Source organism: Centropristis striata, chromosome 14 (genome assembly GCF_030273125.1).
Source record: "Centropristis striata isolate RG_2023a ecotype Rhode Island chromosome 14, C.striata_1.0, whole genome shotgun sequence".
NCBI lineage: Eukaryota > Metazoa > Chordata > Actinopteri > Perciformes > Serranidae > Centropristis > Centropristis striata.
In genome coordinates, this window is record NC_081530.1 from 5,354,046 (window position 1) to 5,381,381 (window position 27,336).

The window sequence follows — 27,336 nt, forward strand, 5'->3', positions numbered from 1 at the left end:
GTTTGAAGTTCCTTATAATCCAATCGCACTTTTTGACTTATAGTGGATTTTTTTTTATAACAGTGTGGTCTTCTCATACTTCATCCACCAATTTCCAAGTGGGATCCCTGTTTTACTATTTCAAGCCACATGGGTCTTTCATTTTGCAAACAAACACACCTCCACCTGCCCGATCCAGCTGCCTACTACCATCTGAGCCCGAACAGCTTCACTAAGCCCTTTGAAAAAAGGATGAGAGGCGAGTGAGACGGGGTAGGGGTGGGGGGTGGGGTAGAGAGGAGAGAGGGCGGGTGTGTGTATGTGTGTGTGTGTGTGTGTGTGCATGCGTCTGTGTGTGTAAAAGAGCGAGAGAGAGAAAGGGAGAGACTGAGGGAGGCGCTGCATCAGCCCGGCACACAGCAGCAGGCTAGGCTTTAGGGGTCTATTGTTCCCCCTTTTTTTTTTATCGCTACCAGACCTAGCTTTTCTCATTAAGGAACCAAGAGCAGGAGAGAACCAGAGAGGATAACGAGAAGGGACCTCGGCCCTGTTCGACTGGGATTACTTATTCTTGGACGCACTGGTGTAGACAAAGCAGAAGCAGAAAACACACATCGCGGGCCAGGCTTGTTTTTATTTTTATTTTCATCTCTCTTGACTGCGTTGGGAACTACAGTAGTGTACTTGCCGTGCAGGGGCCATGGGGCTGGCCGGCAGAGCTGGGGGGACGCCTGGGGTCGGGAGAGGGTTATCGCTCCCCTGTCTCTGGAGGATAGCGTTGCTTATTATCATCATCTGGGAGATAAACGCACAAACCGCGATGGAAACTAAACACCTGTACATCTGGCAAAGAGGTATGCTCCACTCTCTATTATTCTACTGTTTCCCCACCATCCATGGGGCGTGTGTGTGTGTGCGTGTGGATGAATTACTGTTTGTCCCATCCACTACTACTCTTCTAGTCTTGATGAAGCAAAATGCTTTTGCAGCGTCTTAAAGGGTGCAGGGAGAGCAGGTGAACTTGCTCAAAGTGTCCCTCTTTGCGGTTTTGGATAGCTATATTTCTATTTATTGTATTGTTAACTTTTGATTATTTAAAAAGAAGCGTCCTGCAAATTTAAGAGCCCCATCATGAGCCCCATTTCTTTTCTTGCAGACATACATGTGGTAGAGGTTGATGCAATGGAGCCATCTTGCTACTGTATGGTGTGGTAACATATTTACTGCAGTCCCCGAGGTGAATGTCTCTTTGCCCATGCAGGACTGAGGGCTGGATGTCTATTGGCAGTACTCCCCCCGTTCTGGACCGAGGCAGCTGAGACCTATTGGTTGCCCTGCGCTGCAATTGACTCATTTATCATAGTTTGACATACGCGCAATTGAAGAGACGTGGTGTGTGTACTGTAGCTGCATGTGGCTCTTTTCGGAGAGGTGGAAATGCACGCGCGCTGCAAAGGATGCAGTGAAAACACTCCGTAGTACACCCAGTAGTACTTCAGTGCAGATGCATTCGTTTGACTTGTGCAAAAGTAACGCAGAATTAGATGCTGATGAGTTAAACCAGAGTGTTGTGAGCACAGGGGCTTAACAGTGCACACAGCTGTGCAGCACAACAGACTACAATACTGCTGTCCGCTGCTGCTGTTTTGGGTGGTGCCTCTCACTGGTCGAAGCTCATTCACTGTGAGAGAGCAGCACATGGTCAGAAGGACACAATGCTGATGCATGGTGTAGCAAGTATTGGAGGAGGATGAGTGATGGGAGCAGGAAAAGGCCGATGGACCCCCCCAACCCCCCCATTTGGATAGGGGTGCCCTTTAGGTGCAGATGGAGATCAATGCTCTTTGTCACTATTTTATAATCTCTCTCTGTTTTGCTGGATCATTGTAGTCGTTTTACTGGGCTCTTGCAACTCCCCCCACCAGAAGGAGCTAATCAATGCTTATAGTCCTGACAATGCAGCTCAGCCTCTACGGGATCAATACTGGCATAGCCTGAAGTCTGAAATGTAACATTGATTATTATGTGTTTCAGATATCCAAGATGTGCAGGTCTTAATTATCAGTCCTTTTTAAAGTCTGTTTCAAATGTAAATCAATGTTTGCTAAGATATTAGTATGTACATACATGGTGTTTGTTTTGAATTGTGTACTTATTTGGGCAAAGTTGTAATCACCAATAAGAAGAAATGTAACTGTTGATAATGCATGTGTTGTTGTTGTTACATTGGTGAAATATCTCAGTGGGTGGACACTAAAAGTAATATTTTCTTTAAACATGTTATGTTTCTGTCTAATTCTATAGGATCCATTCACTCATTCACATTATCCGTAAATGATTTTCCAACAACAAAATTAATTCCCTGTGTTCCTTGCCTTCAGTCTGGGGGAGCAAAAGTTATGAGGGAAACCAAGAGCTTGTTAGCCCTGGAAAATATTAAACCTACATGAATAATTATTGTTAATTTTGGCTCAGAATTCCAGGCACCTCAGTACTTGTTTATACACTGCATTGTTGTTTACAGCTCCATTGCTCCCACTTTGTGCAAAGGAATGGAAATCCAATGATTATCTACTGTACCTCCCACCGTGTTAAGGCAGGGGAGGAGATTAAGGGTAGTGAAACCAGAGCAGATTGGCCAGACAAAGCTAACCTAGATACTGTGTAGACATGTTTATGTATGTCTCCTCTTGGCTTAAGTGTGTCAGCACTTAGCTCCCTGATGCTAGTTGGGCTTGCTGACAGAAACGCGGCACCAATGCTGAAATTAATGGCAATTACTGGTGGATGGAACCTGCTAGACTCAAATAGCCAGGCGGGTTAGCATTTACCTTGAACAGAAAATCTCTGCCTATCAAGCGTGAGGCTTTAGGGTAACCTGTTTGCGATGGATGCACTTTTGGTGTACGTTGAATAACATTACCTGTGTGTTATGGGTTTTCCACAACCTCATTCTAAAATCAAGAATCTATGAAAGTTTTCCTCTGTAGCAGATGCACTGTAAACAGTTGTCTTATAAATTAACAGTAAAATGGCAGCATGGGTTGCCAGCATTCTACTGTTAATTTTACAGTTATTTACTGTTATTTACCTTACAGTATGTTACTTTGATAAAACCACATACTGAATTACAGTACAATCCTGTATTGATTTGACAGTAAAATACTGATACTGCAAACATCATCTAACAAATAAAATATAGTTCAACTTAATTGATGATTGATTAAGTGATTTGCTCAAGAAATGCAGTATTAAAATGGATGTTCCAAGAAAGGAAAGACCAGAGTTGGCTGAATGTCTCCTCTAGAAATACAGCAGCTTTCTGTATTTTATCAGCCTCACCGCTGTTGATTCTTCCATAACTCCCAGAATGCAATGCTATTTATGGTATATTACAGTATTTTATGGGAAACGGCAAACTACCTACAAATATTGCCCAGAATGCATTGTTTTCTACAGTATAATACCTTTTAATGGAAAACAGTATATTATTGTCACAATTTGGCTGTTTTCTTACAGCAATCTGTTACAGTGTGGATGTGAAAACATAGCATTCTGCAAAGTGAAGCTCAAACATGGTGAAATAACAATTTTTGCTAGAGAGGGAATGAAAAAAAGGATTTGTTAAGATACGTTTTCGAAAAGATAAAAAATCCCTCAAATATATATGTCTAATGCATTCTATTACAAAATTAAGGTGAATTCTCTTTAAGCTGCCTACAGCATTGGTAGGAGAGAGAAATAGAGATTAGTGGTCGACTGATACAGGTTTTTTAAGGCCGATACAGATTATTTTGACAAATTAATCAGTCTTAACCGATCCCCGATATGTGCTGCAGACTTTTTTGGGCCGATTCTTGAGGCCGATATCGCCTTTACTCCCTCTATTTACATGATAAAAATGACACAATTATAACAAATGTTACACAAGTCTCAATCTAAACAAAAGAGAAACATTTACTAAAAAAACAAACATTCTTCTGCTCGATCTTCCTTTCCTTTTTGTATGTTGTTCTAGGCCTGGAGGTGGTGGTGCCTCAGATGATCCACATATTTGATGTGTTTTTCTTTTTTCCGGTATCAGCAGCAGCCCACCAGAGAATGGCAGATGTTGCACCGAGCCTTGTCTGCTGTTGGCTCAGTGAAATGGGCTAATCGATCGGCCGATGCCGATACAAGTAAAAAAATGCAAATATCGGCCCGATATATCAGTCGCCCGATGTTTTGGTCTACCTCTAATAGAGATATTGTATTGTGTATGCATGTTTGTATTATCTCTCAATGAGAAATGTGGGCATATTGATTGATTGATTGATTGATTGACTGATTGTCTTTATTTCGAACATGCAAGCAAAAAAACAAAAAAACAAGTTTAAATATTAATAGATGAATAAATAAAAAACAAAACAAAAAAGCAAAAAAAAACAAAAAAAACAGACACTTTCTGCAAGCTCGAAAGGGGGCAGGAGGAAGTAAAAAAACATATCTAGTCCTACCCCTTAATGGGTCAGTTTGACTTGGATAGTTAGTATGAACAATTGTGTGTATATATATATATATATATATATATATATATATATATATACATATAGATATAGATATATGAATAGTCAGTATAGTCACATACAAATATTATGAACAATTATATATATATATATATATATATATATATACTATAAACAATTTATATTACATTGTTAATACCTCTACATGTATATTGTAAATTACTATATATACAATATACATGTATAGGTATTTACAATGTTCATGTTACAGTGTTAATGATTAGTATGAGCTAAAAGAGGAGGGTGTGTCTGTTTTCTGTTTCGTCCAGTCTCTTTTGGGGGACCTGTCACAGCCACACTTCCTCTAAGTATTTGGCCGAGATGGGCAGTTTTCAGTGCTGATAGACAGAGGGTGGACACTCAGGTCAGATCTTCAGTTCACATCCAACATTCTGAGAGGATGTTGAACTGAATGTGCATTGACGCGCACCGTCCTTCATTGGCCGCACTGGCAGCAAATAGTGGAGCAACTGTGTGGTTGATCACATCTTTTCACATCACATATTTGCAGCTCAGACACCAACATTAATGGCTCCAGTGCCGGTTCGGGCCCAGTTGTTGAGTATCACTGGAGCAGATAAACATTTGATCAAACATGTAAAGCAAGAAGATCAAAAGGTTAAACTGCTAAAAATATAAACACTTGTCAGTTTACTTTAGTTACAACTAGGGTTGCAAAGGGGCGGAAAATTTCCGGTAAATTTCCGGAAAATTTCCGGTAAATTTCCATGGGAAGTTAAGCTTGGGAATTTTGGAAATATTCCATATTGGAAGCTTTCCATGGGAATAATGGGAATTATGGGAATTAATGGGAATTTAGGAGAACTAATTGGGAATATATTATATACAAGCATAAATATAAGCAGAAGTCATAAGAAAACATCCATACAAAATGTTTTCAACAGATATTTCAACAGATTTATTTGTAAGTAGAGTAGAACACGTTCTAATTACTTGTTTCATGGATGAACAAAAACAGGAGTGTTGGGTTCAATATCACCCATCCCCTAACCCCACTCATTCAAAAATGCACCCCCCCCCATCCAAAAATCTCCACAAAGTCCCATTCAAAATGTTAAATGAAAAATGCCACTCTTCCTCCAAAACGTTCCATTAAACATGCAAATCTTCCTTCAAGCAATCCTCTGCATTTTTGCTCAGTCAATAGACTCTTCCTGCTCCTCATCAACATCCAACAACATGTCCCCTTCCTCAACATCCAACTCTGAGTCTTCCTCTTCAGTGTCACTTTCCAGCCTTGTTGAGGATGGCTCTGTGTCAGGCTCAAAGAGCCTTAGGTTTGCGCGAATGCCAACCAGCTTTTCCACTCTCACATTTGTGAGCCTGTTGCGAACCTTTGTGTGGGTGTTGCCAAACAGTGACGAAGAGCCAACCTTCAATTTTGAAAATTCCCAGTTTATTCCCATAAATTCCCGTTAATTCCCATTAATTCCTGTTAATTCCCTTAAATTCCCATGGAAAGTTTCCGTCTTTGAAAATTCCGGGAATTTTGCAACCCTAGTTACAACATTACAGAGCAATGAAGAACCATGTCAGACTAACAAGTCATATGGAAGCAAATTTACTAGATTAAAGTGGCAAAACTACAAGAAAAAAAGTAGCAGATTGAAGAGATTTAAAGTGGCAAATCTGCTTGGAAAAAAAGTTGCAGATTTACTAGAAAAAAGTGGGAAGAAAAACTTTTTTCTTGCAGATTCCCGACTTTAAATCTCATAAATCTGCACATTTTTTTCTCATAGATTCGCCACTTTAATCTCGTAAACTTTTTTCTCAAAATATTACCCCCCTCCTCTATTCTCTAGGGTTGAAATTTGGAATTTGCAAGTATTTCAATGAGTGCCTTATTAAGGGTTAAAAGCAATCTAGAAACACGATACTATACTATACTACTATACTATACTAATAATATACTTCAAAGTGATAAAATTTACTGTTGAGTGTAAGTTTACACTCATTCTGAATTAGATGCCTGCAATACATTACACAAAAGTTGAGACAGGGGCATGTTTACCACTGTCACATCACCTTTTTTATCAACACTCAGAAAGCATTTAGGAACTGACATGAATTGTTGAAGTTTAAAAGCAAGATTTTTCCCCCTTTCTTTCTTTATATACACCTTTAGTTACTCAATAGTCTGTCATCTCAGTTGTTGTATTTTGCACTTTATAATGCACCACACATTTTCTCCAGACATGCCATGCAGGCCACTTCCATTAGGGAACTGAACCTGGTTGAACGATGATGGTGATGTTGATAGTGATAGTGATGATGATGATGACGATGAGTTTGATATTGACGATGAGGATGATGTTGTTGATGTTGAGGTTGGGGACTTATGTGGTTGACACTTCACCTGGAATTGCCTTCTGTTGCACTATTGTTTTGTTTGTTTTATCTTTAGATATATATATATAATGAGGCTGTGATCTGTTGTATGTATGTGTGTTGAAATGTATTGTTTTTTATGGATTTTATACACCTAGACTGCAAACAAATTGCCCAAGTTGGGACAAATAAACTATACTTAACTTGACTTGACTTGATGTAGTACCCACACTATTTTCCTTCAAAGCTCTGTTGTTGTAAATATGTCATAATACCTACACATAATAATATAGATATTGATTGACATTGGTCAGTGTCAGCCAACAGTTCAGCAGCGGTTGTTCAGTTCAGCCTTCGTGTTGCTGAAAAAAAACAACAACAACAACAAACTGGTTAAATTGGCTAATCACCTGCTTGTAGTGATCAATTTTACCCGGCAGATGGGACAATTAGGTAAGTGCTTTCCACTGTGTTGTTGCTATTATGATTACTAGCAGCAATGGAAGCAAATTAGCTATGCTCACTGTCTTTCATTGAAAAAAAAAAAAATCCACTGAGGTAGTTATTATGAGCTGGCCGCTTAAGCTGACCATAAAGCTTTGTATCAACGACAATAAACACATATGATGAGCATATTAGAGTCAGTACAGTCATGAATAATAAAATACAACAGTGTCGTAAAGCTCAGCATATTGAGACTCACTTCAATAACATTTCTTTAGCACCATCTAGAAGAAATGCCACCATGAAAACAAACAGCCTAGATTGTGGGTTTATTAAAACTTGAGTTTTCGGTGGAATGCAGGGAATTTGAATATCCTTGTGTCGGACTTGGTGTGAAACTCTTGACCATGTAAAATGCTGTGAAAAGACCATTAGATTGTACTTAAGGCTCCATGAAATACGAGCCTCCCCTCCCCCCATTCTATTTAACTTCGACCCAAGTTTTTTGTTTTTATTTATCTTCTAATACAGCCATTCTCAACCTTGGGGTCCTGACCCCAATTGGGGTCGCGAGATGATTTCTGGGGGTCGCCAAATCATTTTGGAAAAAATAAACATGCACAAAATTAAAATTAAGTTACATATTTTCAGACAGGGAGATGTTTTAGTTGTTGTCTGCTTCATTATTTGTCCAAAATTCGTCGTATCAACTGATTTTGTATGATCTGAACTGTGCTCATGAGCCCACTCATGAGCACAGAGCACAGCCCACTGTTCTAATACATATCTTCTAAGTTATAATTCCGTCCAGTCCATCAGTGCAGTGATACCTCGTCAGGAAGAGGGGGAAATATCGCTCCAAAGTTAGGCTATTAGCAAGGGAAAAACTGACATGGGCATTTTCAAAGTGGTCCTTTGACCTCTGACCTCAAGTTATCTGAATAAAAAATGCTTCTATGGGTACAACTTTTCATACATGCCTAATTTATGCTAATACTATACAGTTTAAGTTTTTTTTTAGGTTTTCTCATGCACTAATGTGTTGTTACTTACTACATTCAGGGTCCCTACAAAGTCTTGGTATTGCATTAATTAGATATCACTGGAAAGTGAGGTAAAGTATGCCCAATTTATTTAAGTGTGATAATGTGAGTCCCTATAGTAGCCATTTCATTGTAGTGAGAGCATTTTTGAAAACTTGACCTCATTGTATAAATTACTAGGAAAATCACACAGTCAAAATGAAACTTCACAACCACAAACTAGAGACCTATAGGACATACAGGTAATGCATGGCTTTGCAATGTATATTGACAATACGCGGGTTTCTCAGCAGTTTACATAAGTTTTTTCGTAGATTTTTCTTTTGTGATCCTCAAGGTTTCTTGATGTAATATTCTGGAGCGATTTTTTACAATTTTTATTAAAAAGAAATTCATCAAAAGATGTAAATTTAGCACCAAATGTGTGTAACAATTGGTGTCAGCTCAAAAATGTTATACTTTTAAGAAATAATTGAGCACTTTTTTCAATAATGAATTTCATGAATTTGTATCGTAATGCTCTAAACCAGTAGTTCTCAACCTTTTTGAGTCGCGACCCCCAATTTAACATGCATATTGTCCGCGACCCCCGCTCACTGAACAGAATCTCACACGCACAGTTCAGATCACCCAAAAAAGAAAAAAAAATGACCAAAAAAAGGAAACAAAATGAACAAAAAAGACACACATTGACTACAAAATGATCAAAAAAAGACACAAATTGACCACAAAATGATCAGAAAAAGACACAAAATGACCAAATAACACACAAAATTACCTTAAGTGACCAAAAAGACTAAAACACATGAACACTTTAACACAGTGGAGACAGAGCTGACTTCCAAAATGATTTGGCGACCCCCAGAAATCATCTCGCGACCCCAATTGGGGTCCCGACCCCAAGATTGAGAATAGCTGCTCTAAACTCTTATACACCATGTACTCTGCATCTCAAATTATTATTTGAGTTCTCAGTTTTCAGATGGTGTTTACTGCTTCGCGCAAAGGGATTAGGCTCATTTTTATAATGATTTCTACTGTGGCGACACATGTGCTGTGTTACAAAAAATAAATCAAAACAAACAATAATTAAAGTGTGCATGTACCGTGAGTAGTGAAATGCGCGGGGTGAGGGGTAAGTGATACTGAGCACGCTAGGCACGTAGCCAGTCATCGTATGACAGGTCACGACATGATGTTCATGGGAAATGTAGGATTAGTTCTACAAGCGTGTTGCCAGATAAAGATTACGTTTCCCAGAAAAACACACAAAACCGCCTAGATTTCTTGGCAGAAAACAGACCAATCTGGCAACACTGACGTGACATCTCATCGTTTCTGCAGCCTGCTGACTCAAACAGATGCAGAGTTATTTTCTTCATTCATCACCAGCCAAATTGGCTAGTAATTTTACAAATGTTAGCCTCCGAAGTTCATTTTTACCAGCATTTGGCAGGTTGGCGATTGTCAATTTAAAGCCTTGATTGTCAGGGCATAAAACCAATGGTCTGTTAAGATTTATGAATTCACACTCAAAAAAAACAAATTGAACTGTGTCGTGACTTTAAGACATGTAAGTCTAATCAAATCGTGCTGCCTTGCATATCCTGCGTCTGTTTGGAGCGTTGGTTGCAGAAATCATCACAATCGCAATGCACACATGAACTGTATTGCATTGTAAGAGTAGAATTAGGGCTGGGCGATATGCACAAAAAGTCATATCCCAATATATTTAGGCTGAATATCGATATACAATAAATATCCCGATTATTTTTATCACACAGTGAGAGCAAATGTTCAGTCAAAGTCAAATATGACATGTCACAAGTAGTTTTATCAAAACTGTTTATTTAAGTGAACATAAATACTGTGTAAAAACAGGAGTACCTTTTTAAAAAAATTAAAAAAAATCAAAGCTCCATAAAGTGCACATTTAAGAAAAAAAAATCTTAAATAAAAAAAGACTTCTTTGTCTTTTTCCGGAATAAATATATTTATATGGGAAAAGAATAACTAAAATTACAAAATAACTAAATATGACAAACCCAAGTATGGGCAGCATGTATATGTAAAATTGAATTATCAATATGATCTAATTCCATATCACTTTTAAGGATATATCAATGTTTATTTTATATCGATACACGCCCAGCCCTAAGTAGTATGTACAATTTTCTCAACATGCTTGATTTAAGGGCATTACATATCATCTATGATGGCCTCATCTGACCCGATCTCAGAATCAACAGTCTGGAGTGAACATTCCCTTTCACAATACAGTTAACTCTCTATGCATGGAGCTCTCTCTCAGCTCTGCAGTTATGTCATCATTAGAGAGAGAGAGAGAGAGAGAGGAAGAGGGTGGTGGTGATGTCGGTGTGTTCGGGGAGGGTTTCATGGGGATATCAGAGGAGGAACAAAGAATGAGCCAAAGAAGCCTTTAATTTCTTTTGTGCCCCGCATAGGCATGAGCATCTGCTGCAGTGGGCCTGAAATGAGCAGCACGCTGCATGAAGACAATACAGAGACTCTGTGTTGTTCTGTGTGTGCATGTGTGTGTGTGTGTGTAGTTTAAACATGCCTTAAAAGCCTCCATTCATTAGTTCTTTCTCAAGCTGACTGGGTCTTTATAGGGAGAACTGCCCCACTATTTACCACAAGTCGTTGCTCCAGTTTGTTTGAATCTGCAGAAACTTTTGTTGTCCTTCACTCTGGGCTGAACTGGGACAAGAAAACAGCCCTGGCATTTTGACCCTACCTGGCCCACTACAACTGACTACACAACAACTATCCTAGGGCTCCCTTGAATCAGGGCTTTCCTGTCAGACATGGAATAGACAGCCAGAGGGGAAAAGTAGCCAGCTAGGGGGTCCGGCCCGGGGCATGCAAAGAAAAACTTTGCTGTAAAAGCCCAAATAGTCGAGTCAGAATCCCCATAGGCCCAACAGTAAATAGTAATATCTAAAGTCATCTATAGACCTAGTTGATGGAATTCAACTTGGTTGCTAAAAGTAAAAGGTAATTTGCATAATAACCCAATAAAGTCAAGACACCACAGGTGAATAGGGTAAAAAAAAAAAAAAATAGATATCACCATGAAACTCAGACTCAACTCAGACCCCCAAGTATACATGTTTACCCTTGGGGAAAATATTTTGAGCATGACTTTATCAAATGATCTGATTTTGTCTGTATGCAAATGAGTGAATATTTGATGAGATATGGCCTCATTTGCATATGTAAACATTAAAATACAAAAAAACATGCAATACATTTTTTTCTCATCTTAACATAAGTAATCAACTGAGAAAGTTCCATGGTGATATCTATTATTTAATTATTTTACCCTATTCACCTGTGGTGTCTTGACTTTATTGGCTTATTATGCTAATTATGCAAATTGCCCAAAGTGCAACTTTTAGCAACCAAGTTAAATTCCATCCATTAGGCCTATAGATGACATTACTGCAATAAAACTTTAGGGTACTCAACATTTCTGGTTTCAAGAAATTACGACTAGACTAAAATTTTATGGTCTCTTGCACATTCTCATGCCACTGTTTCATCATATACACTGACGTTAAGATAATAAGTTTGCCTACCTGATTGTAAAGTATGGGATTGTTCTTGTATGTTTATTTAATGCATCATATTTTGAAAGTCTTGTAAATTATGTGGCAGATTCTGTTCACGCTTCAATGTGCTCTTATTTTGAAAGCTACATGTGTTTAGCAACAGGAAGTACTTCATACCCAACGGCATGTGCAGAGAAAGGTCCAGCTGTTACTGCTAAACATGTCAGTTGGTGTAGCACATTGGTGTGGCAGCATCTGCCTGGAGGGCTTGTTGTTGTTTTTCTCATCATTTCTCCATGACTCCTATATGCTTTCCCTCTCTTCTGATTGGCAGCTGATGGGCCCAAGGAGGAGAAGGCTTCTGCTCTTGCTCCTCCCTCTGCCTGTTTCTCTTTCTTTCTTGTTTTTACCATTGGCCAATCACTCAACCAAAATAAAGGTTATTCGGCCTGAAAGACATGTTGGGCCATGGTTTGACTGATTGATTGATTGACAGCAGAGGGGGCCATTGGGCAATCAGTCAACCAAAATTAAAAAAAAAAAAAAATTTAAAAAGATAATTTAATAAAGGTTGTTTGGCCCAAAAACCTGCCGGCCCACTGGTGGTGGTGAAGGTGAAGGGATTGCAGTAAAAAGATCAATAAGTACTTTAATACTGAAAGTGAACAGCACCACAACCAGGTTTAAGGCCACTTTTCAGTTTGGCTTGGGTGGTGTCTGATTTTACAATTTATTGGGTACGCAGTATGTGACAGTATTTGTATTTTTGTGTTAAAGCTGGGAGTGTAACGGTTCAATACTGGACAGCGAGTCTTATGCAGAAGGAAATAGCTGAGGCTAGGACTGGTGTACAAAATAAAACTTTGACTGGAAAATCCAGTAAGTTACAAATTGGAACGACAAAACAGTAATCCACAGTAACAGTCCAAAATCAGGCAGGCAAAAATCAGGCATCACTGGGGGAGACAAAGACAATCTGACAAAGGGTAAGAGGAAAAACAGGGTATAACAAGGGGAAGCCTAATTATAATGAGACACAGGTGTGTGGGGGAAGACAACAGGAAGTAAAACTATACACAACATACAAGAAAAAAAACTGTTCACTCATTTGCATTATGTTCATTTATAAAAAATAAAAGATTAACTTTCTATTTTTGAAAGCTTATATAAATACATATATGTATATATATGTGTGTGTGTATATATAGATATATATATATACAAGTAAAAGACAATTTATACTCGAGAGAATCTTGAGAATCTCAATACTCTTACAAGCTGAGTGACAGTGCATTTCACCTTTCACCCTCCTCTTTGCTAATATGTATTTGTGTCATTACACACTCACGCACAAATAGCCACAGCAACGGCCGTTCATTTACGCACGCGCACGCATGCACGCACATAAACAAACAGGCATGTGCCTCATTAGTCTCAGTGAGGGGGTTGACCGTTGGTGAGTGTTGTATGGAGTTTATTTACTATCTTTATATTCAAGAGCAGGATTTTCAGTTTGAGCACAAGGTTTTCAGTTCAAAAGCAGGATAACTTGATTTTGCCGTCAGATTGTTTTACTGCTCTCTTCTAGACCTCTTCCCCTGCACTCAAAATGTCGCTGCTCACACCATGTACTGCTTACGCACATTTTCTTCACTCTCATTTGAACTATTTCTTTCTATTCAAACTGTTTACATGCGCTCTAAAAACTTGTACAATCAAACCGCAGCACTAGCACCCGCGCATGACAAAACTATCAAAATTTATAGCCAATAGGGTGCTCTTTTATGTGGCAAACTTTTTATTGAACAATTTAAACACTATTTTACAAACATATGTATATATATATATATATATATATATATATTATCTCATATATTTTATGGGAAACGGCAAGCTACCTACAAATATTGCCCAGAATGCATTGTTTTCTACAGTATAATACAATTTTAATGAAAACAGTATGTTACTGTCACAATTTGGCTGTTTTCTTACAGCACTTTGTTACAGTGTAATGTCATCTGTACATGCAGTTTGGCCATCTTCATCTTCATTAGTCTCCAAACCTTTCCCTAACATGGAAAGCATGGAGCAGTGGCTGCTCACTAAAAAGGAGCATGTTATGAATGGGGGGAATTGAAGCAAGTGGTGATGGCTGCTGAAAGCAAAGCAACTGTTTGTTGTGTGGGTGCAGCCAATTGTCCAGAACAATACTAATCCAACTAACCACATTACAGCGATCAGAGATGTCGTCCTGCTCTCAGATTAACACTCATTCCCTTCTGGCTTACTCATGCTCCCTGCGTGGCTTGATCAGTCCTGGGAAACGTGCCGGAGGATTGGCCTAAGCAGCATAAAGAGCTTTTCATCAACATGCTTCTTCCTGTCCTTCCTTCTTGTTGCGCTCACCTCCACCTAACCCTCACCTGACATATGATCTAAAAGCCTTGTCTCTGTGCTCACTGTTGGGTATCTTCACATAGTAAACACACCGACACGGGCTTCTACTAAGGAGTGAATTGCTCATATATAATGCATGTACATTCATGTACATGTGTACACATTTACAATTTATCCATCCTCACCTTAAAGGTGTGTTAAGAGCACTACCATAGCTGAGCCATGGGGGGAAATTTGAATTTATAGGAGGTAATCACAAATGTGTTACCTTACTTTTTTAGACATAAAGGTGTGTTTTGATCATCTTTGCATCGGTAAAAATCTGATTTCTCTTTAATATTATTAGTACAGAACATATGGCCAATAATTTGGTACGAATTATTTAATATTTAGATTCTTGTCATCACTGTATTATTCATCAGGACTTGGAAGGCTCCTATTCATAGTAATTCTGTTACAATTCATGCCATTTTAAAACATATCATGGATTGCAAAGCTTTTCATATCATCAATTAAACCACACACGTTTTATGTAAAAAAGTTTGAATTATAAGATCCTCTTTCTGCACTGCAAAAAAGCCAACTTCTATTTTTTGGCCTAAAACAGTGATTTAAGTTGGTAAAACTTGGAAATATAAATTATTGACATTTAGGGCAATAATGTAAGTTAGCTCAACAAAGGAAACCAGTTGTCTGCTCAAAAAACAAGTTTGTGAGTTGTTGTTACTTATATCTTTAAGTTGGGGTTCACAACAAGGGACAATAGTTCTGCTAACTCTTGTTTCTTTGTTGTGAAATGCGTGAAAGCGGTTAAATTCGGTCATTAGCGAAAGCTAGCAGCTAACTGATGCTAGCAGCTAACTGATGCTAGCGGCTAATTGATGCTAGCGGCGCTGCTTGTTACAGCTACAAGAGTAGCCATTAGCGTATCAATGCTAACTCAAAATTGTGGTCGCAACATTAGCTGGCAGAAGTTAGCAGAAGTAACTGGATTAAAAGTTATTACAATGTTAAATTATAAATTAGTATAATTACAGTTGAGTTGACAAAAATCTGAATTCAGAGTTGAGCAGACTGAAAAACAAAACTTAAAATATTTAGTTTAATTGTCCAAGTAAAATTTTATCGAAGTTTGTTGCCTTGAAATTTTTAGTTCACCCAACTTTTCTTTTTTTGCAGTATGATTGCATTGGATTTTGCATCTGTGCATTCTTTCCAGCTTCTTATGTCCCCTGGCAGCTTTTTTTGGTCTAACTTTGTTGTTATAACTGCAATCATGGTTAATAGTGGGAAGATTATTTGCATGTGAATAATCTTCAGTTTTGGTATTTGGAGTGTTACAGGATGCAGGGGAATGCCGGGAATGAATGACACCCCAAATAATTGTATTATTATTTAGTACTTTATTTCAGTGCTTACGTAACCAGGGTTACGGCTATGCATGTTGTGGTTCTACGTTGTGTTCTGGCAGTCAGAGACAGGAGGCAGCACTCGGTCTCTGGCACTTTACTGTTGTCATCTGTGTGGGTTGCACAGTTCATTAGCTGGACATGTGTGACAGACTTGGCTCCCTGTTAAGATGATTGGCAAGGCTTTTTTGTTTTGGCACTCCAAATTACAATGTTATGTTGTAACCTAATGAATTATTTGACACAATAAGGATCTATTGCATAAACTATTACAATAGGAATCACTAATAATATGACCAATCGCATAAATCAATAGTACGATAGTAACGTGGATGATCAAACACCAGACATTTAGTCAGAAAATATAAAAAAATTATAAATTAAATCAAATGAATAGACACTGCACAGTGACTCTCTGAGGCAACCAGTAAACACATAGTTCATTACTTTTAACAAATACAAAAAGAGGAAATGACTTTAGACATTAACAAACAAAACTGTAATACTACTGACCATACAGCTGGACTCAACTCATATAGCTAAACTGGTGTGAATGAACTATTAGGTTAGAGCCTTTCGTTGTACAGTAAATTGCTCAAAAACATTTTCAAACTAAATATTCAAGCACAGAAACATCTCCATAACTGTGTGGTTAAAAAAAAATGCACAATGCATTAGCCAGGCATGTGTGACAGACTTGGCTCCCTGATAAAAAAAAACCCAGAATGAATACAAGTAACAAGCAGAACGGTGGAGTTTGTTCTGCTTGCTCGGATGAACTGTCACTTTAACATGAGCCCAAAACATAACTCGTTAGGGTGTTTGTTAAGAGATCTCCTATCCTGTCATCCTAACCTACACCAGATGCACTACAATCATTTACATTCGGTAGATCACTTTAAAATAGCAAATTACAACTTAAATGAACATTAAACTGGCTGAGCTTGATTTGATGGAGTCTACCTCTGAAGGCGGTTGGCACTTATAGTTTGATATATAAAAATGGACACGATTGTTTTTGTGGACTCGATAATTGTTGTTTACATGCGTGTTTGTTTACATAAACCATCAACATTTTTGTCAGTCCCACTGCTTCTGTCCCTCTCCTGCTAGTCAACCTGCTCTCCGTGGCAAGGTTATTATAGTTAATGAAAACTAATGAAATAAGGAAAACTAGAATTGAAAAAACATTTTCGTTAACTGAAATAAAAATAAAAACTAGAGTTTTTAAAAAAACGATAACTAACTGAAACTGTATTTTGTGGTTACAAAACTAACTAAAACTAACTAAAATTATAGTGGAAATGTCCTTAGTTTTTGTCTTTATCATAATCCAGTGTTTCTATTTCTCCTCCGCTGAGTGTGTGTATTCCTGCTTTGTGGGCTTCCGGGAGAAGCACAGTGAAATTACCATGATGGCACCACATTGGCTGTAAAGAGCAACTTCTCAGCTGTCAGAAAACACTGGAATTTTTCTGATAGCGTAATCCGTTCAGTTATTATGGTAATCCAAAGTGTGCTTGAGCAAACATGTTCAACACACAATTTATTACGACCTCTTTGAATCCCGCACCACAAAGCCCATTCCAAATAAACTAAAACTAAGACTAAAACTTATAAAAACTAAACTAAAACTAAGCATTTTCAAAAAATAAAAACTAAACTAAAACTAGCAAACTCAATCTAAAAACTAACTGAATTTGAAAACAACAATTCACAACGAAATTAAAACTAAAACTAATGAAAAATCCAAGACTATTATAACCTTGCTCCGTGGGAGGCGCGGCTCACACACACACACACACACACACACACACACACACACAGTGCGGACGCTAGCCAGTTGAAGCATAGTGAGTGTGTTACTCGAAGTTAAGTTTCCTGACGGTTGCACAACTCCAGAAAGTTTGGTGGAATAAATGGAGTTTGTGCCAAAGCAGGTGTGGGAACATTTCGGATTTCACTGTTCAGCTCAGCAGCTGCACAACAACTGCACAGCAGCCATCGCTTATTGTAAACAAACGGGCATGCTAACAGTACATAAAGTGTCCACTGCTGATCGTTAACAAACCAGCATTGCTTACTGTGCACAGAGTGTCAAGTGCTTGTTTTAAACAAATGGAGGTCACTAAGTGAACACGTAATGCTCCTGAAGCACATACACACTTGTACTGCTACAGAGCTAACTGTTCTGCCTCTTAAAGGAGCCACGCCACTCTAGTGGACGCATTATGACATAGACTTTTATTGCTTTTTTACTGCAAATGTTTGACAGGCAGTAGGAATTGCCCAAAAAATCTCAGAAACAGCTGTTTATAAATTATTTATAATACATAATAATATGATATTTATCTCAGTACAGTTTCTGTTAACAGAGCCCGAGAGTCTATTATATATTTTTTTTATTGTAGTTTATTTATTTATGTTTTATTTATCTAGGATGTTTTAATATTTATTTTCCACATTTCAATTCCAATGTTTAATAGTTTTGAGATTTAAAAAAACATTGCTGTGGAAAAGGAAGTACTCAACAATACTATCGTTTATCGTGATAGTTTCTGGGAAAATATATCGTCCTAAAAAATGTGCTACTGTGACAGGCCTTTGTGCATTTGCTTACGTACCCAAGCTGAACACGTTCACACACACACACACACACACACACACACACACACACACACACACACACACACACACACACACATACACACAGAGACCCCAAAACACAACAGTAGGAGATTTACTCAAAAAAAAGAAATAATTAAAGGGGATGATTGATCTAGTGAAATTCAAAGCATGTTTATATTAATCTGTTACACTTACATAATTATCTTGTCATGATGAAAACTCTTATGAAGCATGCATAGGCACATACATGCTTGTGCATGAACATGCATACTCCCAGTTTGGGGGTTTAAAAATATAGTTACCCTAAGTTTATATAAATACATTAAATAACAGAACTGGAGCAGAGAGTGATAAGCCTCATTAAGTGAGTGAGTAACTGAGTCACATCATATCATCTGCATGACATGAAATAAATACAGTAGCCAATTGGGAGTAAGGGAGCTCTGCGGGGTGCTGTGGGTCAGATTTGTCAAACTGTGCCTCTGACCTTGACAGAGCTGCTTCCTGACCATGGTGATTTGATTACTAAGAGATTAGTCTAGTCATCATCCTTCAGCTACACCAGTATAAAACTAGCATGGAGTTCCTGTCTAATAATAAACACTCCTGGGTAAATTTCAAAGGGTCCACATACTTTTTCTTGCCACTGTAACTGACAGATTTTTCCTGGGAGCGTTAACAGCAACTGGCTAAAATATTGTAACTTTTATCAGTGTCAGACATCTTGATTGCTGTTTGTGAGACTCTCCTGGAGGGATGAACAGCATTCATCCCAAGATATTACCTCATTTGGTGTTTTTTGATGGTAAAGAAGAGCGATATTCCACGTGTAGCTCCATAGGCTCACCATAGTGTATTTGACGTGTTGGTCTTTTCCAATTTTCCCCCTGTAACCTGCAATAGTTCATGACCTAGAAATTGATGTCTGGAGCCCTGCAGAGAACAACACTATTCCTTCGAACCTGGTCTCACAGGAATCCATGAAAAAGCCACGGATTCGCTTTACTCAAAAGCCGTGGAATAGCCACGGAATCACTCAAATTTCCATGAAACTGACACGGATTTCGTTACAATGCAAGTTAATATTTTTTAATATTGATTTGTTCCAAGTCACGTGACTTTCAAGGTCCCGGCGGTCAGAACAAAAAACATGGCGGACAGTTCTCTCATTTTTAGTGAAAAAATCAATATTTTGACTTAGTTTCTGCATAAAAATGGATTTTGATCACATGTCTAGCGAGAAATATATGTTTTATTTTTCTAAATATTCACTCAGTGAATGTACATGATCACTTTGTATGTTGGAATAGCCACGGGATATGACTGCCATTAACTTGCATTGTAGCGAAATCCGTGTCAGTTTCACAGAAATTTGAGTGATTCCGGGGCTATTCCACGGATTTTGAGTTAAGCGAATCTGTGGCTATTTCAGGGATTTCTGTGAGACCATGTTGATTTCTTCAGTAGTGGATGAGATCTCAGCTATTCACCTGCTAGGGACTACTTCTGTACTACTTCTTCTATTTTTTTATTTATCTTTAGTGCTGCTGCAGTTGTTCATATCTGCTCCCTCAGAGCATTTAAAAATAGATGCAACTGGAAAAAAATAACTTTGTACTTAAAGAGGATGGTTTCATTTCTGTTGTCTTTATCTGGGCAGGCTTGGAGTTACAGGCACCGGCCCATTTATCATACTTCTGGCAATCACTGGGCCCCTGCCAAAGGAAAGCTACTTCATTTAATACACAATTGTCCAAAACCCCAAAGGTCAACCTCTTCCACCTCCGGCCCATCAGGTTCATTCTGTACAGTATAAAAAAAACCCCAACACACCTAGACGACCTTTACTGTTTCTACTGCTGGCCTCATGTTACATTAGTAAACAGGATGCTAATAAGTCATTGTTGACATCAGAAATAATATTTTGACAGAGAATCACAAGAACTTGATAAATAACTTACTCACTTTTTAAAAAGCTTTCAATTGTATCTCATGGTTTTCCATACATGCCTTGGAGTTTTATGTCTTTAGTCATCACTTCATCTTCAATCTTCATCCAGCATTTTCCTATGGAGTCATGGGGACTGGAGCCCATATGAGTATAGATTGGAAGAAAGGGTTAATCATGTCAGCGACTTGAATTTCTGCTTGGCAGATGTCATGACAGTCCACTATTTTATTAATACCAAAAATAACATTTTGCCTAATTGTGGTGTCAGTAGAAAGCGTGTGAATATTTAATGAAAATTCAAAAGTTTTTTGGGGAATCACCATATTTCGCAGCCATGGCACACCTCCATACTTCAGATACTGCACATTTTAATCAAAAAGGTCTTTAGATTATACCGACCAATGATAGTGGTGAATATAATGGAATGATAATAACAGCAACAGTATCAGGAATCATAGCAGTAATACTAATATAAATATTAATGCTTATAGTAAGTGGGTAAGCATGACCACAGATTGAGGCAAATAATCTTCTCCGGTTTTAATATCCCAATCAGATCATACTACTAGCTGCTGTTGTGATATGTCTGCCAAAACCAGAGACGGCAACTTATCACTTCACGGCAAATCTGACAGTATGGCAGCCGGGATGTTCTACCGGATCAAGTAGTTCTCTCTCACAACTTTTACCGTTAACCGTGACCGTCCAATTATATATTTTTAAGGTATAATGCGGGATATACGTGTTATAAGTGTTTTTTGAATGAGTAACAAGCAAACATCTCCCCGGCTAATGTCATGCTCAGCAGATAGCTAATCAGCTTAGTCGGCTTTACCACATTGAACAGCTTAAAGAGCATCTGTAGCTTAGCATAGCTTCCTTATTCGAAGCTCTCATAGCAAAGGTTAGAGAGTTTCTGAGTGAAGGTTGACTGTTCCACATACTACACATACATTGTTGAATTTAGCAGTTGAGGTTTAAGAGAGAAATCAATAAATTTAGGCAAAACTGTAATGTTTTGGGGGGGAAAAAAGCAATGTTTTTGCTATATGGCATGATATAGGGCTGGGCGATATATCGATATAAAAGATATATTGATATATTTTTAAATGTGATATGGAATTAGACCATATCACATATATCGATATAGTTCAAAATTGTGCTGTGATCCTTGATCCAGGCAAGCTGCTTTATATATAAATGCTGCCCTTATAGGGTTTGTCATATTAAGTTATTTTGTAATTATTCTTTTCTCATATAAATATATTTATTTCAGAAAAAGATTGGCCTATTTGATTTCATAGGCTATTTTATTTAAGTATTTTTTTTTATTTAAATGTGCACTTTATGGAAATTTGATTAAAAAAAAAGGTTCTCCTGTTGTTATATAGTATTTATTTTCACTTAAACAAACTGTTTCAAGAAAATGACTTGTGACATGTCATATTTGACTTTGAACATTTGTGCTCACTTTGTGTTCAAAATATCAGGATATATATCGTATATCGATATTCAGCCTTAATCTACTGGAATATGACTTTTGGTCCATATCACCCAGCCCTAACATTATATTGCTCCGTTTCCTACTATGACCCATGAGGTCACATTAGGTGTGGTTTAATATGGTGTGAGAGGCTAGCTTTAGTCTTTTAATGCATTGTGCTAAATATTTGAATGCCGTGTTGGTGTCTGTAGTCATAACATGATAAACTTTAGATGTAACACATTCCGATAACTTTTTAATTTTCTTGTGTTGTGCAGATAAAAAAGTCTAGTGCTTTGTCAAGTGATACAATAATGTAACATGTGAATCAAACATTTTGCTAAAAAGAAAAGAAAAGAAATAATTGTAATTGCTATGTTCGCTAGATCTCATCAAAAATAAAAGGACAGGAAAGCAAACCAAAGAGCGACAGTCTCCCCACCATGAATTCTGCATCATTTGCAACCTCTATCTGCCCTGTCATAAGGACCAATTATCAATTAGTATTTAATTGTACTCTAAATACTCTACTCTAAATATACTCTAAATACACACACACACACACATACACACACACACACACACACACACACACACACACACACACAAACTGTATTTAGTAAAAATTGTAGTAAAGATAAGCAATAAAGTAGGACGATGACAATTTCAAGAGTTCAGTTTTCTTCATTCAGTACTTCTTAGACTACTAGTAAAAATACAATGTACTTTTACTGTGTAGTTTTTGAGTAATCCTATCATAAAGTCCAATCCAGATAACAGTGAGGTGGGATAAAATATTTCTTCCAAATATATATATATATATATATATATATTTGTTGTACGACAGGAACAGTTAATTAAAATCATTCCCTGGATCCTTCACACTTAAAGTGAATAATCTCACTCAGTGTAACTGTCTAACCTCACATGGGGATAATAAAGGCTCACGAAACATTCTCTTCTACTAAGTGAGATCAAAACAGGATGATACAAGAAATAAATTAAAACAAACAATAATTAAAGTGGGTGTGAGGAGTGTAATAGGAGGGGCGAGGGGGAGGAGTCTCTGTGGCATCTGAGACTGGACGTCTCCATGGTAACCCATTCACACTGACAGTAACTACAGATAAGCCATTTAAAAGATTGATTTGATTGATTTCTGCTCACAGGGTTAAAAAATAACAATGTTAAAAGGAATTTGTGTTAACATGTTATTATCGCGTTAACGTTGACAGCCCTAATATATTTTATTTTATTTTCTACCATCATCACATCAGGAAACACTGCTTTTTTTTCAAAAACCTTTTTTTCAGTTCCTTCAGTTGTGAAATTGTTTTCTTTTTTCATTTAGGGGTTGTGCTTCTATCTTACAACAACGTCACAGTTTTCTCAATGATACACCGTATTATATACACCGTACAGTATTTTCTTCTGTAAAGAAATAGAGGTGGTATATTATATATGCAAATAGCGGGCACACATCTGTCAATGTAAAATGATTCTAATTCTCTAACATATGCACAATGGTACAGACAGAATTGGATGGTGCACACAGAGCATTAATCTGAAAGCAATTTTGCATGTGTACTTATTTTTAAGAACATTTCCATATACAAATAAGTGAATGAGACCCATTAATATGTCAATGATGCCATATGCTAATTCCAGTATATAAATATACAATGATCAGCATGGAGGAGTCACTCTTAGTAATCTATGAGGGTATTTATTTGACACATATTATACTTACACCTATACATCTACATCATCTTCCTTATGGGGAGATACATCTCATATATCTCTCTAGTTTATATCACAACATTATCTCATTCAAGCAAATTCAGAACAATGCTTTCATCCAATAACACTCAGTGCCTTAAGAGTAAAAAATCGTGAGATTTAACTGAAATCCCTCTTTTTAGATACAGTAGCGCAGAAACCTTTTTGTGTGTAACTGGTTGCATGAAGAGCACAGTAAAATGGATTATAAATTCTATGGATAATACATTTCATAAAAAGGGTGGAAAAGGATTAAGCATAAAGTCTGTGGAATGCCAAAGAACAATATGTCAATATATCATTGGCAAGGCTTGCAACCAAGATAATCAACACCTCTTCCTTCCATCCATCAACCCCCACACTGCTCCATCCCCCCACCCTCACCTCCATAAAGCCCTCCCTTAGGTGCCACTGTACCCCAATTAGCCATATAACTGTATACTGCAGCCTGAGCATGAGGAAACACTGCAGCAGCAGGGGGTGTGGGGAGGGGAGGGCCTTTCTCATTAGCTTTTCTCTCTTCTCTTTATCTCTTACCATATCGTTGCATACATAATTCCTAAACATTTTTTTGTAATTTTAACTATATTTATCTGTTCTGTATAATTGACTATTGACCACTGACTTCTGATCTATTGCACATCTGTCCATCCATCACACTCCCTGAGGTTTCTTCCATTTTTACCTGTTAACCCTTTATCCTGTAAGGCAGTAGTTCTCAACCTTTTTGAGTCGCGGCCCCCAATTTAACATGCATGTTGTCTGCGACCCCCGCTCACTGAACAGAATCTCACACACACAGTTTAGATCACCCAAAAAAGAAACAAAATGACCAAAAAATGACCAAAAAAAGACACAAAATGACTAAAAAAAGACACAAAATTACCAAAAAAAGACACAAATTGACCACAAAATGATAAAAAAAGACACAAAATTACCAAAAAAAGACACAAAATTACCAAAAAAGACACAAAATGACTAAAAAAAGAAACAAAATGACCAAAAAAAGAAACAAAATTACCTAAAAAGTCACAAATTGACCACAAAATTATCCAAAAAAGACACAAAATGACCAAAAAACACACAAATTGACCACAAAAATGCTAAAAAAAAAAAAAACACACACACAAAATGACCAAAAAACACACAAAATAACCACAAAAAAAAGACATTAAGTGACCAAAAAGACTAAAACACATTAACACATGAACACTTTAACACAGTGGAGACAGAGCTGACTTCCAAAATGATTTGGCGACCCCCAGAAACCATCTCGCGACCCCAATTGGGGTCCCGACCCCCAATTGGGGTATAGTTCCTTACAGCTGCTGTAAGGAACAATATACTTCCGCGGACATCCAAAATGGCGTTGCTATGCAGCCCAGTGAGGTCGGAGAACCACTTGACTTCTCTCAGCCAATCAGCAAATATTAGGCTATGTCACAGATAGTGACATCACACCATCGGACCAATCAGCAGCGGCCAAGAGCCTTTCTAATTTCCCTCTTTCACCGGACGCGCGAAGTACGGCTTTTTTACACCTGCTCCCGGACCGACATTATATATTATATTATATACGTTATATTGTTATATATCACATAAATGCCAAATATATACATATATACATGTGTTATAAATGTCCCATAAAACATTTAACAACATAAAAATCAATGTTCCTTTAAGTTTATATGTGTGTTTCCTATATTTACATACACCTTTTTAAAAAAGGAACCATATATGGTCACTTCATTGATCTTGATTTTCAACATAAAAATGAAATATTTTTAAAAATGTCACTTAAGTAAAAAAAGTCTTGTAGTGTCCTGTAATGACACTTTAGGGTTGAAATTCTGAATTTCCAAGTATTTCAATGAGTGCCTGATAAAGGGTTAAGAGTAGGGGTGTGCCATATCAATTCATTCACAATTATACCGATATAAATCTTTAATGAGTAAAAAAAATGCATATGGTGATTCTTCACGAAGTGGCGTAAGGATTTCCCATTAATTACCTAGACTGTTAGTCACAAAAAGCCATTATTTCTTCCTGCAGCTAAACACATGCAGCTTTCAAAATAAGAGCACAGGGTAAATAAAACATACAAGAACCTTTATTCTCCTTTACAATATTTCATTAAAATATGCAATGATAAGATCAGTGTATATGATGGAATAAACAAAGCCAGTCTCTAACATAAGTTAGTTAGGAGTTACATGTACTCTTAAGGCTCATTTGGTAAATTCTGCATACTGTAAAGAATAAAATACAGGAAAAACGTGCCCTCAGAATTAAGAGATGCACTGAAAAAATGATTACATTACTATACATTACATTAATTATTAATATTTTTTCAATACAGAAATATTAATGAAATCATGCTGTTTGATCTGCTGAAAGACTTTTCATTTGAAACCGTATGCGTAAAATGTTGAGTTTTAGTAATAGTAATTAAAAAAGGCAAAATTAAGCATCTGGAATCATTTGTTCAGTAAATAGTGAAATAAAACATTATTTCTGAGAAAAGTTATTGTTTCAGAGTGTTGGGTATGACATGACTGTTTTTGTATTGATAGAATTATTGCTGTGGGGATTGGCATAATGCTTTAATTTATCAAGAGTGTAACAATACAGAAGCTGGTTGCTGAAATCTGATAAGATGCTTAAGATGCTCCTACAGCAATCAGACTGTCTAATTCTTCAAGAGCTAACAGACTAACTGAATTTCCCCCTTTTTAATTTTTTGAATTGAATAAAAGATAGAAATAGTTCTCTAATACAAGCCTGTTTCTTATAATGACAGATTCTCTTTGTAGTATGCTGACAGTATACTCCCATCAACAATGAATGGTACATTTTGTTACCATAACAAAAATCACTGAACTTGAGCATACTGGTTTTATGGGTTAATAATACTGGTATTAAGACATCCTTGTTTTTGAAATGTAGCCTCATCCTTTTTCCTGCCTGCCATGCTACCTTACCAATCAATAAAAAAAAAAGGCCATCCTCTTTATTCTTCATACACTTGTATAGTCAAGATCGTTTGCCGAACCAAAGGCTGAACCATTGGAGCGGATATATCTCTTTTGATATGGTTATACATTTTTTATTGTATTCAGATCAGATACTTCTACTACTTCTACTGGCCAACACATACACTGTAATAAATGACTCTGTAGTCATTTCATTTTACTTAATATATTTGATAAAATGTATTAAATATAAGTGCGTCCTTGATTTCGAGGCAGTTGTTGAAGTAACTTTAATATAAAAATGTTTGAGATATAATCTACTTATTTTGATCAAATTAAATATAATCTTTATGTGTATGTAATTCTAAATCAAGAGAATTTTGAATGAATCCAACACAATAGAATTAGTCAGTTTTTAATTGAAAGGCACTTCCTGTTAATTTGTTATTAACTCAACTTGTAACGTAGTTAGATTTAATTAATGATATAACAACTCAACAGGAAGTGCCTGTCAATTAAAAACGGACTAATTCTATTGTGTTGAATTCATTCAAAATTCTCTTGATTTAGAATTACATAAACATAAGGATTATATTTAATGTGATCAAAATAAGTAGATTCCATCTCAAATATTTTTATATTAATGTTACTTAAACAACTTCCTCAAAATCAAGGACGCACTTATACTTAATACATTTTATCAAATATATTAAGTAAAATGAAATGACTACAGAATAATTTATTACAGTGTAGAGAGTAAAT

General features: G+C 37.0%; 1 protein-coding gene across 1 annotated transcript in view; it reads left to right on the forward strand.

Moving 5' to 3' along the window:
- The first annotated feature begins 679 nt into the window (after window positions 1-679).
- Window positions 680-27,336, forward strand: part of LOC131984693 (thrombospondin type-1 domain-containing protein 7A-like) — a 117,834-nt gene continuing 91,177 nt past the window's right edge. Inside the window, exon 1 of the mRNA XM_059349610.1 lies at window positions 680-833. Within this exon, the coding sequence (XP_059205593.1) occupies window positions 680-833 (154 nt within the window). The remainder of the gene's footprint in view (window positions 834-27,336) is intronic.